Here is an 18186-nt window from a genome sequence, read left to right as displayed (position 1 = left end):
GCTCGTGGCCCCGCCTTTGCCGTAAAGGGAACGGGGAGGGCTTTGCGACAGCGGAGGGGGGAGGCCGCGGTGGTTCCGGTGATCGAACGGAGGAGAATTGAGCCTTCCCGCTCCCTGTCTCCCGGGGGCGGGTGAGTCGCGGCGGTCGCCTAGCAGCCGTCGCCTAGCAACGGGGCGGGATGGCGCGGGGTGACTAAGCGGGCCGCGGGCTTCCAGGAGGGGGCGGGGCTTGGGGGGCGCGAGGCGAAGGCGGGAACGCTGAAGGGGCGCTGAGGGAGCCTGGGCTCGGGGCGGGTGGGCAGAGGCCAAAGGCGCTGCGGAAGAGCAGAAGCGTTGTGTTAGGCCGTTGGGTTATTTACAGCCTCTGAAAGGGAAATGACGTTGCGTTAGAGAGGGTTACGGTAATTCAGCACAAGCTCGTTTAACCAGAGGTGAGCCTACGCAGTCGCTGCAGGTACACAGCTTGGGTTTGAGGCCCTTGAGCTGGCAGGCTCAGATGCCGTCTCAGGTCCGTTATTTCTTTTCCATCCTGTTCTCATCTCGCATTTCTGTCTTTGCAACTCCACGTGATTTTATGCCTTTAAAGCCTAACTAGCAATATTGAGACTAATATACAGGAAAACGTCTTTTTTTCTATACAACTGTCCTCTCTGTTGATTTATCTCACTATAAGGTCTCCAGAACTGGTTCCTATTGTTTATGCAGGAGTCTGACACTATAGGACCTTATCTTAATTGTCTTTTCGATGCTGTCATGAATAACACAAATAAATAACACAAGTGAGGGCTGGGGTTGTCATTTCTTTTATGTGGATGCAATTGCTTTTCTTTACTCTTTTGAGCTTTCCACCATGCCTTCTTACTGTGGCTGAGCCAAACTCAGTCTGTCTGTCATCTCCCTCTTTGAAGTTAAACCTCTTCAAAATAAGCCCCTCAAATATCTTTTTTCTAATGACTTTACCAGTCCTCTTTGCAAAGTGCTCTGCAAAGTAATGCTATAACACAAATGTGTGATGGTGGGATCGGGGAAAGCACAACCAATATCATGTGGTGAAGGTAAAAATTTCATAGCATGTCCTGGAGGAGTTCTGAATCTTTCGTGCTCTTACAGCCTTGCTGTGTTGCATGAATCTGTGCATGACAGATCTGTTCATTCGCCACAAAGAATGACAGCTCAGGTTGGTTTTGAACATAGAAGCAAATGTGCTGAGATAATTTTACATTATTAGATGTTCTTGTAGGAAGAAATAAAACTCAAAGATGGGAACAATAGCTACATAAAATATTCTAAGTGATTTGTGAAGAAGTTTTATGATGTTTCAGGCCATAAATTTCCACCTCAAGTAGAATCACAAATAGATTCTTCAGATGAAGAGGGAATTAAAGTATCAGATCTAATCTCTAACACATGGAATGTGGGAAAGGGTTCTTAGGTCTGCAATGGATTAGGTGAGGTACATTTTGAAGTTGCCAGGTCAGCCACTGCTGTCAAAAAATACCCCCAGCAGAGGGAATTGGAGATTATTCCATGCAGGGAAGTGCTTATTTTTATAATTTTAGATTCTCTTAAATCTACACAAGAGAAATACTGCTCAATTGTGGCAGTAGGCAGCAGACTGGGTAGCAGGTCTTGGTCTACCCCACTACTCTGGTTTTGGGAAGTCATTTCATCAATGTGTATTTCAGTTATAGTTAAAAATAAAAAATAAAAAATCACACTATAAAAATGAAAGTACAATCCTCAATGCTTGATAGTTTTAAAAATGTGTAAAGATAAGCTAAATAAACCCTATAACCTTAAAGTTTGTTAATATTCTCCTAGAAAGCAATATTTTTAAACATATTTGGTGTGATAACTGGAATTATGATTAAAAACATAGAAAGGGAATAGCTAGTCTTTATTAAGAGACCGAACTGTTTTCTTCCCTTGTTAAGAGATGTGATATTTAACATGTAACCAGCAGCCAGCTAGAGACAGATGGCTGCAGGAGCCTACCTTGGCTGTGCCAGGTTTAAAGAGAGGGGGATCCCAAAAGCATACAAGAAAACTCCCATAAAGAAAATAAATCCCACTCCTAAATTCACAGCAGATAAAAGGTAATGAGTTTCTTTTATTAAAAGGGCAGTGGTTAGATAATATATTAAAACTGTATAGAGTAGCATCACTGACAAAAAAAGAAACCCTTGTGATCACGGGTAAATCTGTTTTCTGGAGAGATCTGACACCCTTTTAGCCATTTGCATATTGACTGGAAACTTTGGGGTGCTTGCTGCTCACACTTTAAGGAGAAATTTGAATTATTAATAGGTTTTCTTGTAAAGCTACACTGAATGTTCCAGCAATTGAAAGAAACATTCCATTAGGTTTGTGATAAAGGTTTTCTTTTAAATCTTTTTCTGAATGTTTAAATGCTTTTAAAGGCCTTTTACACTCTAAATAATTTTTTTGTTTTAAGCTTCTCAGCCATTGGACCCTTGAGACCAAGCTTAAAGGCATAGTTGACCTTTTGTATTATATAAAAACACTGTTTTGGATTACAAAATTTACGTGCTTAGCATAAGAGTTTCACATGTCCAGAGGAAAATGAATTCTTTGGTCCTCCATACTAAATTAGCCCAGTTCTCTCCTGTACATCCACACTACTCCCCTTGAGTCTATGTGCAACAAAATATAGGATTTGTCTTTTTTTTTTTTAATAGAGTGAGATTGTCCTGTTCACCCTTAGTGGAGAAATAAACACTGTCAGTTCAGATGAAAATTCCCACTTGAAACATCATGTCTGTTCATCAAGCAATCCCTCACAAAGGAAATGAGGATTTAGTAGATTTAGCAGCATGAAGATAGAGAAAGATTTGATTGAAGTTCTCATGTCTTACAGAAGCAGGCCCTGGAAATTGTCATCTTTATTTTTGTTAATTCCTGCAAGTCTATATTTTCAGTAGTACTGTATTGGAACTGTAAATTTCTTCACTACATTGTAACTCTTATACTTTATGACTGGAACAAAGTTTTGTGCAACTGTTAGTTTATCACTCGTTTAACTACAGAGTAATTGCGCTTCAAGTTTAATAATGGTGGTACAAAGTCTAAAAATGTGTGGTGTTCCTTCATATCTTTCTGGTTATCTATTAAGTTCAGTAATAGTATAATTTTTTTTCCTAGGTGACTTAGAAGAGGAGTGCCTATTAGCCAGTCTCTTTCTCTCACTGGATAAAAATAACTTCAAAGCTGATTTGCAGCAATCAGAAATAATTGGTGAAGACCTACAGTATTCTGTGTTATATTGGATGTTCTCACAATGAAGATATCTCTACTACAGCAGATGTATAAGGACATACTGGCAGGCACTCCATTGCCAAAGGAAAGCTATTATTACACCTCTTTTCTTAATCTGTGTGTTGGGCAGTCACAAGAAAGAGATGAATTGCGTGATCTGCCATCTACTGATGACAGTATTAGGAGTCATCAGGATGCTGTTATCCCTACAACAGATGATGTATCACATAATTTAGCAAACATGAACTTCTCATTTTGTCCACGAGAAGTGATGCTGCTTCAGTTAACTTTGATCGAAATGCTGGTTGCTAAAGCAGAGTCCCAGGAAATTGGATTCAGTACACAACAGAAGTACTGTGAAATCCTCCTCCTTCTTTTGAAGGAAACACAAGTTGACTCAAAATTGGTAAGATTCTATAACCCGTAGGAAGATTTTTGTAGAAGAAGAGTTAAGAGATATGGAAGGGATGCTACTTAGATATTGTTTCTTTTTATGTATTTGCAGGTTTGTCTTCTCAGTAGCTACGATCAGCTGTTATCTCATATGGCTTCAAAAAGTTTAGCATCTCTTGTATATTTCCAACTGAAGGAAGAAGTGAGTATCGTATAACTTATCACAGCTTGAAAAATGAGTTAGTGAGTATGTACCTATAAGTCTCTCTATTTGACTTTGTAACCAACTTTTTGTAGCCTTTGTATGGCACAGAAGTAGTTGTTATCTCACTACTCCATAATCTAAAATAAAAATTACTTACTGAGAGCATTCTTTGATAGTTAGACTTAGAGAGCAACACTAGTGCTGCTCCTTTCCTGTATCTGTTGCCTGCATATCTCTGCTGCTCTTTCAGAAAAGCAGAGCTGCAGTCTACTGATGTTCAGCATATGGACTGTTAGCATCCTCAAAATGCCACACAGTTTTTGAAGTGCATTTAGTGTCAGGAGTATCGTTGTAGCAATTGGACAGACCAGTACAATGGAAAAGGTATTACAAGAAAGGTGTGATAATGGGAGGACCAGCGCAATAGAAAGGTGCTATTAAAGAAGAGAAGAAGATTGCTTACCTGTCTCAGAAGATTCTAGGCTCACAGGGGAAAGCTCCACCAAGGAGAAAGAAACCTATCCCCAGTGGCATCCAGCTCTTAAATGAGGTCTAAGAGAGGTGCAGCCAGGCTCCATCCCTTCTGGCCCACAGCTGAATTGCCTTCACCTGTGCTCCCAGGGCTGACCGGGTCCTTTCCCCAGCTGCTCAATCAGTGGTTCAGGCCGTGACTCAGCAGCTCCCATACAGGATCATATCTAAATTCCTAACTTCCATCTCACAGAACTTCGCAAGAAATAACACAGATGTGCTTCTGAGAAGACATATATGCTCAGAGATGCTACTATGGAAGCTGTAATATTTTTTCATCAAATATACAGCAAATAGGAAAAAAAAAAAAAAACTTCTTGGAATGTTAGACAAGAAAATACAGGAATGTATTTCATTAGCTTTCTGTAGGTATTTCCCTACAGCTGGGGAAAGGACCCGGTCAGCCCTGGGAGCACAGGTGAAGGAATTCAGCTGCGTGACCGGAAGGGATGGAACCTGACTGCACCTCTCTTAGACCTCATTGAAGGGCTGGCTGCTGCTGAGGATGGTTTCTTTCTGGAGATTTCTTTTTGGTGGAGCTTTCCCTTGTGAACCTAGAGTCTTCTGATACAGGTAAGCAATCTTCTTCTCTTCTTTTATAGCACCTGTAGCACCGTTGCTTCTGGTCCATCTTCAGTATTACCTGATTTGGGGTATGCTGCCTAACGTTAGCAAGTTTGTTTTCTTTTTCTGGAAAACACAGCTGCTTGCCATTGTGTGTTACTTGACTTCATGTTTGTAAATACAGGCCTATGTGCTTAGAAGGTACCAGTTGGATACATTGTTTCTACCTGTGACTTTTCTACGTTTTAGTTTGTGCATTATTAATACTATCAGACTATAGTTTAGTATGATTATCAAAATAATAATCACTGTATTGCTGTTTAAATTACGTAGTAACTATAAAGTATTCATTTTTATTTTTTGAACTCATTTAATTAGAATGCAGTAAATGTCACCTGGCTCAGCTTCAGTTTGAAAAGTCTTCTGGAGTTCCCTATGCATACTCAAGTAGCAGGATGTCTGTGGACTCTTATGGCTGTTATCAAGGATGTAACGAAAGATAAAATGTTACCTGAATCAGGTACTGTAGTAGTTTTATGGTAGTGTCAATGCACTAGTGCCACTAGGGGGAGGGATGTTACTGGTAATCTCTAGAGCAGCTTGACTGCACAACGCTTATTTTCTTCATTGTAGAGAGAGTTAAAGTGCAATTAAAAATGTGGCTTTGACATGCTTTAAAACTGGAAATAATCACAGTCACCATTTTTCTGCTAATCTGATGTTTTAGCTGATTGTGTTATACTGGAACTCCAACTCTGTAACCTTCTTGTTGCTGTAGGTATTTTGAAGTTGTTGGCTCCTCTTGATGCTGTGCTTGAAGGATTTTACAATTCCATTCTGCAACATCATTTTGATAGTCAACTCTATAGTTCACCTTATTCTGAAGCTGCAAACAACTTGGTCAGTTTCATAGACCTGCTTGAAGTGCTTCTGGCTTCTAGGACTCAATTACAGCTACCACTGAGATGCCAGAGAGTACTGTTCTTAAAAGTGTCTTATGTCCTGAACCTTATTAACTCATCAACTCAGTATTTTATCAAGAAGAAGTTCATTATGCTTCTTAAAAAATGCATCCTTTACAAGCCTCAAGAAGATGCTGTAAGTGGGTCTCAATTCTTACAAAACCCATATTTAAAAGAGGATATGCTTGCATTAAGTAATGCTGTTCTGCAAGTTGTGAACTTGACTTGGCTTAATGAAATCCCACTCAGTGGAAAGGCCAGCTACTTTGGAAGCAGTGAAGCTCTTTCTGGAGATAATACTCAAAGTGGTTCTGACCAAACTGTTCTCAGAGCCTTAAGCCTGGCTGTGCTCAAAGCACTGGAGTTCAAGTGTCAGAACTCTGCTACAGAAGCTGAAATCAAAGGTAACATTCTCTTTTTGGTTTTGTTCATTAGGAAGCAAGAGTTGTAAAGCTTTTAAATTTGTGGTTGCAGCTCATTAAGATTAGAAGCATGTTCCACTGAATTAGTGGTTGTAGGAAGGTGGAACAAAAAATCCCACCCAGAGAGTTTGCTATTGCCGTCACTGTGTCCTCCTAAATTAGCTTTTTTCATTATGTTTTTCCTATTCTTAGCCTTGGAATAAGGAGGGCTTGTGACAGCTGCACTTGAGATAGAAAGCTTTTCCTATTAAGAACATTTTTTAATAGTTGAAATAGATGAGCCTGCTTGAGAACATCAGGTTTTTCTCCAGCTGAAAAAAAAAAAATGCTCATAGTACAAGCTTCTACTCCATTTGGGTGGAGAACTAAAAGAAGGACAGGTAATGGTTTTCTAGTTTGTAATGTGGAGGTAGGCCTTTTAAGTACCACTTAACTTGGTTGAAGGCACTGGTGTTACTGCCAGACAAATAATATTATGGGACAGAAAAAGTGGTGGTGGGGAAGAGGTAAACATTATAATGAGGCTGTAAAGTAAAAGACAGGGAAATCATGGGAGTTGACAGAGTGTATTGGTGGTTTTCTTCACTCTACCTTAGAAATATAGCCCTTTGAAATTAGTAGGTGCTAGGCATTCTTCTCATTCCTGCTCAGCTTGAGTATGTTTGTGCCACTGAATAGATGAAATAGATTAGCAGAAGAGCAGATTGGTCTCTGGTGTTTGGGCATTGCCACAAGGCAAACAGTGGAATGGCAGAGGAATGCTGTGCAGTTCTCGTTCCTGACAGGAGAGGATGCCTTGCTGTTTTCTCACTGGTATCCAGTTAGCCTTCTTGGGTGCTCTAAGGAGACACTTTACCTGTTAGACATCCTGGAATTCCATCTTTCCACTGGCCTGTTTACCTTTCAGAGGCACATGATAAGTGTCTTCTGATACTAAGCCATGTGAACTTGGATGTGCAAATTGTGTGATCAAAGCAGCATGCTGTCCTGGATTACAGGACGTGACAAAAAAGGTAAAATGGTTCTGATGTAGCGTTTCTAGTCAAATACAAGTGGGAATGGATATGTTCCTTATACTCAGTTAAGTGTTGATGAGGCAAAATGTCACAATTACTTCATTTTTTATATGGGGATGCATTTTTACAGCATTTTTGCGGTGTACTGAGACACTTGGAAAGCTCTAGATATAAATGCTATTTTACTTTTTATATTTCTACATTCTGGAGCAAAGTCCATTTTTAATTCATCTGTGCAAGGCAGCTGGAGAATTTTACAAGGGATCTTCTTCCACTTTTTCCATATTATGGAAGATGTCATTTGTGATGCCAGTTGCGTTGTTAGGATTTTTAAGTGTTTGCAAGGAAGATTTTACTTACAATTCATCTCCTGAAAAAGTTCTGAGATTGTCTAAGAACAAATGAATAGAAGTAGGTTACATCTATTTTAGATGTCTCTGGAAAATTGTCTCAAAGAACAAAGTTTTTTCTTATCCCAATTTGTGCTACAAAAATGAATTGTTTAATTAAACTCAAACACCACAGGTGTCATGAGGCATTTCAAGTTGAAAGGAGTGGTGCTTCTATTTTAGTGTTATTAAATGAAGTGGTTAAAACAAGTACCAAAATGCTTTAATAGACTAACTTCCCTTCTGGGAAGCTTGTTGATCCTATCTTTTTCACTAATATGGATTACAGTGGCTTAACTTTAATTCACTCCAATTTTGGGAGCAATTTTCAGATTGCTTTGATTTATAGGGGAGAATTTCATTCTGAATAGTAACTATTAATAACAAAGATAATTAGATGTTTCGTTTTTTTTTTTTTTTCTGAGAGGAGAAGCAACTCTTAAGGTCAAATATTAAGGAAAACCACATAACGATGGCTTTGTTAATAAAATTGATGCCATGCTGTAGGAAATCTTTCAAAAGCAGTAATTGCTGTTTATGTGAATGATGCAACTGTGTTCTTCAAGCTATGGTGTACTTGAAGCAGTGTAAAAGTTCTCACGAAGTACCTTTGGGGTAAAGATGTGTGTTGCTTTTTTATTTGATTGTCTAAATATTGAATATGTACATTGAGAAAGTAGTGCCTAAATTCAGACACAAAGAATCTTTTTCTAGTTTGTCATTATTATTAAGGAGGTTTCTTGACTTAAGGGAAAAGAGTCTGTCTCAGTCATAAAAATACAGTTATTTTTATGGGTAAGCTACTACACTATACTGGCATACATTTTGAGGTGATTTTCCCAGTGAGGAGTTCAGTGTTCAGAAGGAGAGGATTTTCAGGAAGAGCACTGCTGGCATTAATTCAGAGAGTTCAGTGCAAATAGTGCAAAATCCTTGCTGGAAGTGCCATCTCATCAATGTACTTTTATTCAAGCCTATATGCACTTGAAAACTTGCAACATCTGTGATGAGATAATTTTATAAAGAACTGTCTGGTTTAAGGCTATCATACAGGCGGCTTACTCTGTTGCAGAGATGGCAATTTGATCCCATTGACTGTGAAGCAGTGCAGCAGATTTCTGTAGAGTGGTATTTTTCACACTGGGGTTTTTAGCTTCAGCACTGTTAAAACATCAGAATTGCATTATGGAATGAAAGTACTCATTTTAGATCATTACATCTGTGGCATTGACCTGATTATAATTCACCTTTCTTCACTTTGCTATATGCCAATGCTACCTAACTGGGGAGCTAGAGAAAAATATAAACCACGGCTGTACATGTATAGCAACATTTCTATAGGTTTTGTGATACATGCACAACTATGAGCTTAGATGTAAGAGGATTCATGCTGCAGGAGTTTCTAGGTCCCCTAGAAAGACACTGCTGTATCAGATAATTGTCATCTTAGGTTTTATCTGTCTTATCTTTGGGGAAAAGGAGAAGGGAGGAGGAGCCTACTATATAATAAGTAAATTCATTTTCTGCAGGTTAACTTAGTTGATAACGTTGACATCTAAATGTTGGTGTTTTTATAGATAAAAAGAATTAAATGTTAGATAACTGCTTGTGGTTTTCTGAATTTTTTTCTAGATTTCTTTAGTACTAAGGAGGAAGAAGTGATCTGTAAAATTTGATGCTGTGTTAAATCAGTTGAGCTTAGGAATGATAAATGTGTGCAGTGTTTTCCATTGTTAACTTTTAAAAATGTCTATATTGTTTAGTAACAAAAAGATGTGGTTGTCTTTTCCCCTCCCTTTTCTCTCCTGTTTTCAGAAGGCTTTGAAAGTTCCATGTCCCATCTTTTGACATTCTGGAGGAATCACATGAAGTTTTCCCTTCACATCGCACATCATTGTGAATGGCTCTCCTTGGTTTTTATAGAGCAGGACGATGACATGTGGGAAGCTGCAAAAGCTTTATTACTCATTTATTTAAAAATTGATAGGTTGGTATGCATTTTATTTGACTGGACTATGAATGATAATATAATGAGGTTGTTGTGATACACAACGCTTTCATTGATTACTTTTATAAAGGATGAATATTTTTAGTAATAAGCTCTGGATTATGTGGTAATGGGTAGTGTAAGAGCTGTTAACTTTTCTGATAATTTGGTTAAGTGTTTTTTCATTGAAATAAAGGAGTTGTGCAACAAATTCCTATTAAACACCATAGCATATTCTATAATTGAGAATAATTGACTTCACATTCTAAGTAGTGGTTAACTACAGATAAAAGGCAAGGCTGCTGTCTTTCAACACATGTGAAGAACACGATCTTGTGATCAAGTTTCAGGAATGTAGGGACCTCTGGCAAAGTAGTGCTCTCACATTTGGACCCATGTAAATTCTGTCACTGCTAACATCAGAAATGCTTTTTTTGTGAATTTGCCCTGAATGTTCACTACTTCATTGTTCAAGTTAACATACAGGATAATATACTAACTCGTAAAATAGTTTTCAAGCTTCAAATGCAAAGACATTGCGAGTAGTATCTTAGATACATAAAATAATTTTTAGGCACCTAGGTACAAGGCTATCTTTTTCCAGTGTGGTGGATGTTCAAGTTTACAAAAGTAATACAAAAGTATTACAGAGGGCTGTTCACATATTTTAAGTATTGCTGCTTCTAGAACTAAGGACATGCTGTTTAAGAAAACCTGCTTTAAGTGCTTTGGCTTCTCAAACTGATCTACCACCTGCCTGTGTTCATTCTCTAGTATGAAAACTACTTTTTTCCTGATGTTTACTTTTTGACAGTCTGACTCTGGGATGTTGGAATCCAAAATACTGCATACCATAAAACAGATTTCAAACCCATCTTGCATAGAAAGCTCATCCAACAAAACAAGTTACCTTGCAGCAAATCCTGTAGGTGCTTTTTTCTCTGCTGATTTTTTTTTTTGCCCAGAATTTTATTTAAAATATTTTCCTGGAAATCTATCACTGTAAAACATGTAGGATCTAGCATGTGTGCGTTTATTGTCTGTTAGAGAACATCAAAAAAGATCAAGAATAAAATTTTCTGGAAATGTCTGTTCTTAACTGTAGAATTCCACTGAATTTAATCCATTTCACAATCTACTTTTCAGGTTACGGTGTGATGCTGCAGATAATTTAAGTCGGGAAGAGGAGGAAAGCTGGGACTTCCATACACATGCGAATGGCTATAATCCTCACTGCATATTTTTATTTTTTCTAGAAAAAATCTCTTTTGATTCCACAGTACTTCTAGATTTTTTGATTTCCTCAGAAACTTGCTTTCTGGAGTACTTGGTAAGGTACTTAAAACTTCTTAGAGAAGACTGGCATCAGTTTGTAAACATCTGTAACCATTTTGATACCAAGTGTGGCTCTTCTCAAGCAGTGTCTTCTATCAAGCCTGAACTTCAAGAAAAACAAAGCTGCATTGCTGGTGTGAGCTTGCAAAATGCTTCTTGTGAACCAGAACCACAGACTTTGCTACCTTTGGCTTCTTCTCACAATTACTTAGTGTTTACAACAGAGCAAGGTGATAATGAAGTTGCAGAGTCTAACCAGTCTAACTCATTGCTATGCAACAATAATACATCTCTGCTGGGTTCTCTTCAAAGACTTGTTAATTATGACAGCTCAGAAGATTCTGAATTAGAATCAGTTGGAGAAGAGTGCTTAGTAAACACAAAGCAGATGCCTTTACATAAGGAGTGTGAGACAATGATAAGGGAAGCTGTTTGCAGCTACACAGATGATAAACAGAATAAACTCAAGTCTGAAGTGTTGCCTCTGAAACAAAAGGGATCTAATACCTCATCCAATCTGGCACATATAGTGTCTTCAGATAATATCATTCCCCTAAGAATAATGCTTTATAAATCAACAAAGTGTTTGGAAGAACTGCAAAAAGCAATTTCTAGACTGCAGGGAAGAAATCTTTTCCCTTATAATCCATCTGCGCTGTTGAGACTACTGAGCCACATTGAGAAGATTAGTAAGAACACGAATTCACAATAAATCAAAGAAGTATTCTAGTGATTTCTAACTAGTACACTAGAGGTGAATGACTTCCAAGGCTCATGCCTTTTGCACCTATCAGTGTATTAAAACTGAAATTGGATGAACGTGGTTTTGGTTGACACTGTAAAAAGTCTGCAGTTGTGCTCAGTGACATGATCTGTTACCTCAGGGTCTCAGGCTTATTTGTGGTATGTATGTCATGCACTGTCTATCAGTAGTAATTGCTAGGAATGCAAAAATTGCTAATAAATAACTTATCTGAAAGAATATCAACAACATACAATATTTAAAGTCTTGTCAGTTATACTTAACATCATTCTAATATAGCAATTTAGTAGTGATTGCCAGATTGATGGTGATTTGTGGACTTTAAGCAGTTAAGAGGTTAAGTGAAATAAAATATATAGCTGGGGACACATTTAATGTTCATACTGTGTGTATTGAATCTGTGCTCTGCTCCAAGTGGACATGTGCGGGTACTACCAATATCCCAATAATCCATGCCATCTCTTTTCCTTGGTTGAAGTACTTACTTAATGCCTAGGAGGTTCTGTTTACTTGATCTAACCAGTGGTGTTGCCACTTCACTGAAAATTGAATCTATTTTTTCTTAATATTTCATGGTGTGTTCCTTTAATTAGGAAAGTTATGCATGATACTGATGCGTGTTTTACCAATTTGCAGAACTTTTGTTGGAACGTTATATTTAAAATCGAGAGAAATGAAATTACAACATAAATTCTTACTTCCTTTACATGTATTTCATGTAAGTATCAAATATATGTACTAAGTAGAGAATTATAAATTTAAATATCTGCTGTGCAGTGAGGAGGATGTTGAATGTAATCTTAAATAGTTGCACCTCTTATTACATCTAATTTGAATAACCTGAAAAGTAAGTGTTTAAGACTCTGCTAGGGAAAGTTAGTTCAGAACAGCATCCAAACCAGTGCGTGCACCAAACAGGAAGCCACCTAATGTTGGTAAACTTAACATGCAGCTTGTAATGATCTAATGAGGGTTAGGCAATGGGAAAATACCAATGACAGAGTACTGTGAAATCCCACACCGCATCACCTCTGAAAGAAGCAGTTTTCCTCTTGGGATCATCTCTTGAAGGCAAGTGGTCTATTCTCTTTGAGGACCAGGTAAGTTCTCTCTTCCCTTTTACAGTAACTGTGCAGTGAAAAATAGAATAGATGTGAAGACAAACAGTTTCTGAAACAGGTGACTCTGGCCACCAAACTGCTGTGGCCATCTTCTAGATTAGTCTTGGGCTCTCAGGCAGTGAATTAACTTTGTACTGGGAGGGGGAGAAAAATGGATTGAAGTTCATAGTCTATTTAGATGGAGATCGCAGTGCTCTCCTGAGACACTGAATGGTATGAATTCTTTCAGACAGGAAGACTTGAACTTCGGTCTTCTTTGAGATGACTGCTCTGTCATCTCAAAGTGAAAGTTGTATAGGCAATACAAAGTTATATTGACATGTAGTAGACCTGAGTATTCTGTGCTTACGTTGTGCTTTGGTTGTATGCACAGGGGAGTAAGTAAATGTCTGATTGGAAAAAAAATTCAATTTGTTTATAGTTATTTGAGTTAAAAAGGAATGTCTGAGTTGTCTGAGCAGAGGAATGCCCAGTTTCAGTTCAGTGTTTAAATGCAGTTGTACTCTAGGTGCTGAGTTGCTCACTTCTGCCAGGACTGGAAGCCTCTGGGCATGTTCAAAGATGCAGTGCTAGACAACTTGAGAACTTTTCAGTTCAGATGGGAAGTGCCTTTGGCAAGACAGTTGAGCAAGGATTTCTCAAGTTCACAATTTTCAATGTAGCTACTGAAGTTTCAGTGAAATCTTTTCTACTGTCCCCTCTTCTTATCTGGTCTTTGCTGACTAGTTTATTTTACTTAAGTAACCTCACTGTTTCGCTGAAGTACTTTGCAAGTTGGAAATATCCAGATTACAACCATATTTCTCACGCCTTAATGAGATAAATGGGGAAAGAAAGGTAGGAAAACAGGAATTTGCTGCATTTGTAAATGTGGCTTGTATCTAGCAACTAGCTACCTCAATGTTTTATACCTTGATCTTTTACCATTTATGACCCACAGGAACTGAGATGAAGTAAAACTGACAAGGGTCCAGTTTTTCTTTCTTTATTCCACACAAAATGAGTGTGAGCAGTGCAGTAACTTGTAGCTTTATGGCTGTATTCAGAAAGTCTAGCACAAGGAAAAGACCTTTGTAACTTAGTTTGTATTTTAATCCATTGAGTACATATTCTGGGTTTTGATTTTGGTTTGTTTATTTTTGAATCTTTACTCTGAAGATTTTATATGGAGCTGTTATTTATTAGAGCAAATTAACTCAGCTACAGAACCGATTGCCAGTGTTAGATTAGAACTTTTGAACTAGGTCAGTAGTATTGTTATTAGGAGGATAATATGCCTTGCATTTGGCTGTTGATATCTAAATGTTTTCTTCTGTTAGATAGAGAATGAGATAAATGCCCTGTTTGGAGATGATTGTTTATCTGAGGACTTAATCTGAGATAGTCTCCATCTGTGTTCTGAGTTTTCCTTGCACATCAGTAGAGTAAATTACACCTTTGTGAGGCAAGCAGCAGTAGAAGTCGCTTACAGGATGTACTTTTTTTTAAAGAGTGGTCTTAAACTGGAGTATTTGCAGGGACTGATAAGTTACAGCTGAATCTAGGTGGTTCCCAGAGACTCCATTCTTGTGGTTCTTTAGACTGGATTTCCTCCAGTATTTATGGTTGCTCTGCCTTCTAGGTTTTACACTTGCAATACAAGTTTTAATCCTGTAATACAAGAACAAAACCCAACCTTCAGAATTTCTATATTTACAATATTCTTGTAAAGCTAGGAATAAGGAGCCTTAGTTTTTCCTTAATTTATCATTGTAACATGAAGTGTTCATATTTCCAAATTCAGTCCGGGATGGTGTCTGAAACCAGTGTGAAGTATTTATCACAGCCTGTTAGTACCAGTAGGAGTGAAAATACTGAAGTTCTTACAGTTTTTCTTCTCTGCATTCTGCCTGAAAGTTGTCCAACTGAATTTGTAGATTGTTGTTGCACTTCATACAGCTGCCAGACTTCCTGGCTTACTCTGAAATCTTGTTAGAAGCCAATTGTGTCAGAGTGGATCATGAGCAGCTTTTTACTATCACTACCTCAACAGCAGGCTTGGGCCTGGAATGGTTGAGTAACATCTCAGATTTAAGCTTTCCACATTGCTGTCATCTTAAATGCTGTATAATTGAGTTTATTGCTGACTACTATTGGAAACATTCTTTAAAAGAAAAGGTGACTTTGTTTTACTTAGAATAATAAAGAAATAGAACATAATTTTTAGGTTAAAAAAAAAAATAAAAAAAATCCTTGACCTGTATGGCAAAACACAAGCTTTGTCAGTCAGCTATGTCTTTCCAGGGAAGAGTCTTGAAAACATTGCGTAGTACTTTAAAAAAAAAAAAAGAACTCTTAAATGGTTTGTTTAAATTCATCACCTCCTTGGAGTTGAATCTATTATTTGGTCATCCCAAGCAGAATATCAGTTCTTCTAAAGGATTATTTCTTCACCTCATTTAAAAATTTCAACTGGTGTGATTCCAATGTTTTCTCTAATTTTCAGCTACAGACAGTTGTAGAGGAGGCAGTTCTTACTGACTGAAACAGGCAAGGGGTTGCCTTTCAGTTTCACTAAGCACATGCTCATGTTTTGTGTTTCTATTCTGTATGGGTAGATAAACATTGATGCTTTAAGAATCTTCTGTTAAAGTAATCAAGCAATCTTTGCAGTGTTGTCTTCTGTGCAAGTGTTACAAATTGCTGAGGTTTATTTTCATACAGTTGTTTAACCAGTACTTCCAGCTCCAGGAATCAATGAGGCATCATTTATTTAATTTTTTAAATCCCACATTGTGTAGACTGTTAGAAATTAATTAAAGACTCTCTCCTGAAGAAATTGATTGAACTGATTGTTGAATTCCTTGCACATGCAAGTATTATTTGAGCAAATTAGTAGTGCTGTATTTGAAAGGGAAAAGGTCCAGGCTTTGCAATAGTTCTTCTTACTAAGATTGTGAGTAGCAGATATAAGTTTTAACGCAATACTTCCTCTAAATGCAAGCAGTAGAAGTTACTCTTCTATTTTTTTAAACTACATTTTAATGTGCTTTCACTGTGTTTTATGGATATGCAGTTTGATTTGAAAATTATAATTGAGTGCTTCTGTTATTAGAAGGATGAATATGGCAAATGTGGAGAAAGTGATGTTAAGTCAAGGAGAAATAATCTTATGATGGATCATTTACAAACAAAGAGATTGGGAAGCTTATATAAAGGAAAGCTGTCCAAACTACAACTACGTGAATGCTTCACTAATCATATGCATATAGCTCTGTGCTTCTGGGTATGAGTGGATTCTTAACTGCAGCTCTGGAGGCTTATCAATACACTGCATGTTCAGCATTTAAATGAAATACAGCCAAAAAATTGTGAGATGTAGCATATTTGTGGTATTTATATCCCTCAGTTGTGTGTGCGAAAGAATGTAGTTAGAAAGTGGTCCCCAGGTAATGTTGGTATTGCTTCCTGGAGCCTTTTACCTAAAATGTAGTTAAAGATTATTAATGGTCCTCTTTTGGTATCTTATCAAAAAGCTGGTAGTTTGGGTCAGCAGTGTATTACTGTTCCACTTCTTTCTTCTTCATTGCCTTTACTTTTCCAGTATTACTACTGACTTTTCCTTTCTGCTTAGTTGTTTTCCTGTTGTTTGAGCCACAGATTCTCAACTATTCTGTTTCTTATTGAAGTTCATGCAATCAAGTTCTGAATTTTAAAACATTTCAGCGTTTTGAGGATTTCAGCCTGTTTGTTCATATGTATGTATTTTTGCTTCGGTCCTGCACTGACATTAAGGGACAGTGTTTATAACCTTACCATTTGCTCTATTTGCAATCAGATATCCAGTCTTCAGTTATGATAGAAGAAACTAATTTCTAATTATTAATACTAAATTGCAACTCTGTATGGATTGTGAGTCAGATCATACCTCCAAGTAAGAAAGCTCTTGAGCAGAAAACTTTTAAAGAGATCCTAAGTAGATTACTTCATGTCTTTTCTGTAGGGGAAGATTGATATGTTGGGAGGAGATAGGAACCCATGTGAAGAAAAGGAGCTTAGTTTTTAAGCTACTGATTGAGATTGAGTTGTGATCCTTGAATATATTTTTGTGACTTTAAGTAATTGATTATCAGGTATCTGTTGATTCTGAGGAGCAGAAAGTATGGGATATCAAGTTCTTTACCTTCATCTTAGAAGAGAACCAAAGAATGAGTAGAGGGGTTTCTGTAGTGTTGTAAAGAGAATTCAGAATCCAAATTATTGTCAGATCAAATAGTTCAGAATTGTGTCAACTTAAATGTAAATCTCAGGTGGTGAATTCTTGCTAGTCTTAAAGCTAGTTTTAGAATGTCATACTACAATAAATAGCTGTTTTGCTACTTTTCCTCTTCATATACATGAGATTGAGATTTGATTGACTGTCTGCAGTAAGATAATCAGTAGGAAAAATGACTGTGTTAACATTGGGAAAATTTGTCTGTGGTCTCTGCAGATAATTTTTTACTTTTTTTTTTTTTTTTTCTTTGAAAGAAAGTGAGCCCTTGGATTTCCCTTTTTCCCCCTTCCCTATTGGCAGGTGCCATTGTATACAACAGCTCTGATTTTAGAAATGTATGAAGTAATACCATATCAAAGATTTCCTGGGATGGCCTTCTCTATGGAGAAATTTAACTTGTGATTTTTTTTTTTCCTTATGCAATTACTTAAAAGCTCAGGAGAAAACTTGCATACAACACATAAATTCAATGTAATTTGATATATTTATTGTATTTATTGGAAAAACTAAAGAAGTGGACTCTGAGATTTTTTTTTGTTGTTCTCTTTTTTTTTTTTTTTTTTTTTTTTTTTCCCCCCTCGCTGGCATCTTCTACATAATCTATCCTTTCCAGTGATATGTAAAATAATTATTGTGGCTGATCACATACCTCTGTTATCTAGTTAGTCATAAGACAAATGGTTTTAAACCAAGATGGCAGATTTAGGTTAGGTGTTAGGAAGAATTGTTTCACACAGAGGGTGGTGATGCTGGAACGGGCTGCCCAGAGAGGCTGTGGATGCCCCGTCCTTGGAGGCGTTCAAGGCCAGGCTGGATGGGGCCCTGGGCAGCCCGGGCTGGTATTAAATGGAGAGGTTGGTGGCCCTGCGTGTGGCAGGGGGTTGGAGGTTCGTGATCCTTGAGGTCCCTTCCAACCCTGGCTATTCTGTGGTTCTGTAATCTTTGAGGTCCTATTCAACCTAGGCCA

The 18186-nt window shown here is 37.6% G+C and overlaps 1 protein-coding gene across 12 annotated transcripts; it reads left to right on the top strand.

Moving 5' to 3' along the window:
- The first annotated feature begins 17 nt into the window (after nucleotides 1–17).
- On the top strand, nucleotides 18–17746 carry LINS1 (lines homolog 1). Of its 12 annotated transcripts, none has more exons than XM_085234380.1 (8): nucleotides 130–189; nucleotides 1111–1177; nucleotides 3163–3682; nucleotides 3782–3871; nucleotides 5348–5489; nucleotides 5748–6335; nucleotides 9574–9745; nucleotides 10892–12211. In XM_085234380.1, exons 3-8 carry the CDS (start codon nucleotides 3299–3301, stop codon nucleotides 11790–11792), a joined length of 2277 nt encoding a protein of 758 aa, XP_085090506.1. In that variant the 5' UTR covers nucleotides 130–189; nucleotides 1111–1177; nucleotides 3163–3298; the 3' UTR covers nucleotides 11793–12211. The 12 variants fall into 12 exon arrangements, 11 of the variants coding, with proteins under 11 accessions (XP_010715847.2, XP_085090506.1, XP_085090507.1 ...); XR_014885998.1 differs by lacking the exon at nucleotides 130–189 and adding an exon at nucleotides 12480–17746 and having other exon boundaries at nucleotides 231–1177; nucleotides 10892–11983; XM_019619558.3 differs by lacking the exon at nucleotides 130–189 and adding an exon at nucleotides 231–431.
- Nucleotides 17747–18186: the final 440 nt, after the last annotated feature.

The sequence above is a fragment of the Meleagris gallopavo genome, chromosome 12 (assembly GCF_905368555.1).
Source record: "Meleagris gallopavo chromosome 12, MGAL_WU_HG_1.1, whole genome shotgun sequence".
Lineage (NCBI taxonomy): Eukaryota > Metazoa > Chordata > Aves > Galliformes > Phasianidae > Meleagris > Meleagris gallopavo.
Note: the sequence above shows the minus strand (reverse complement) of the source record. Positions and strands in the feature narration are given on the sequence as shown.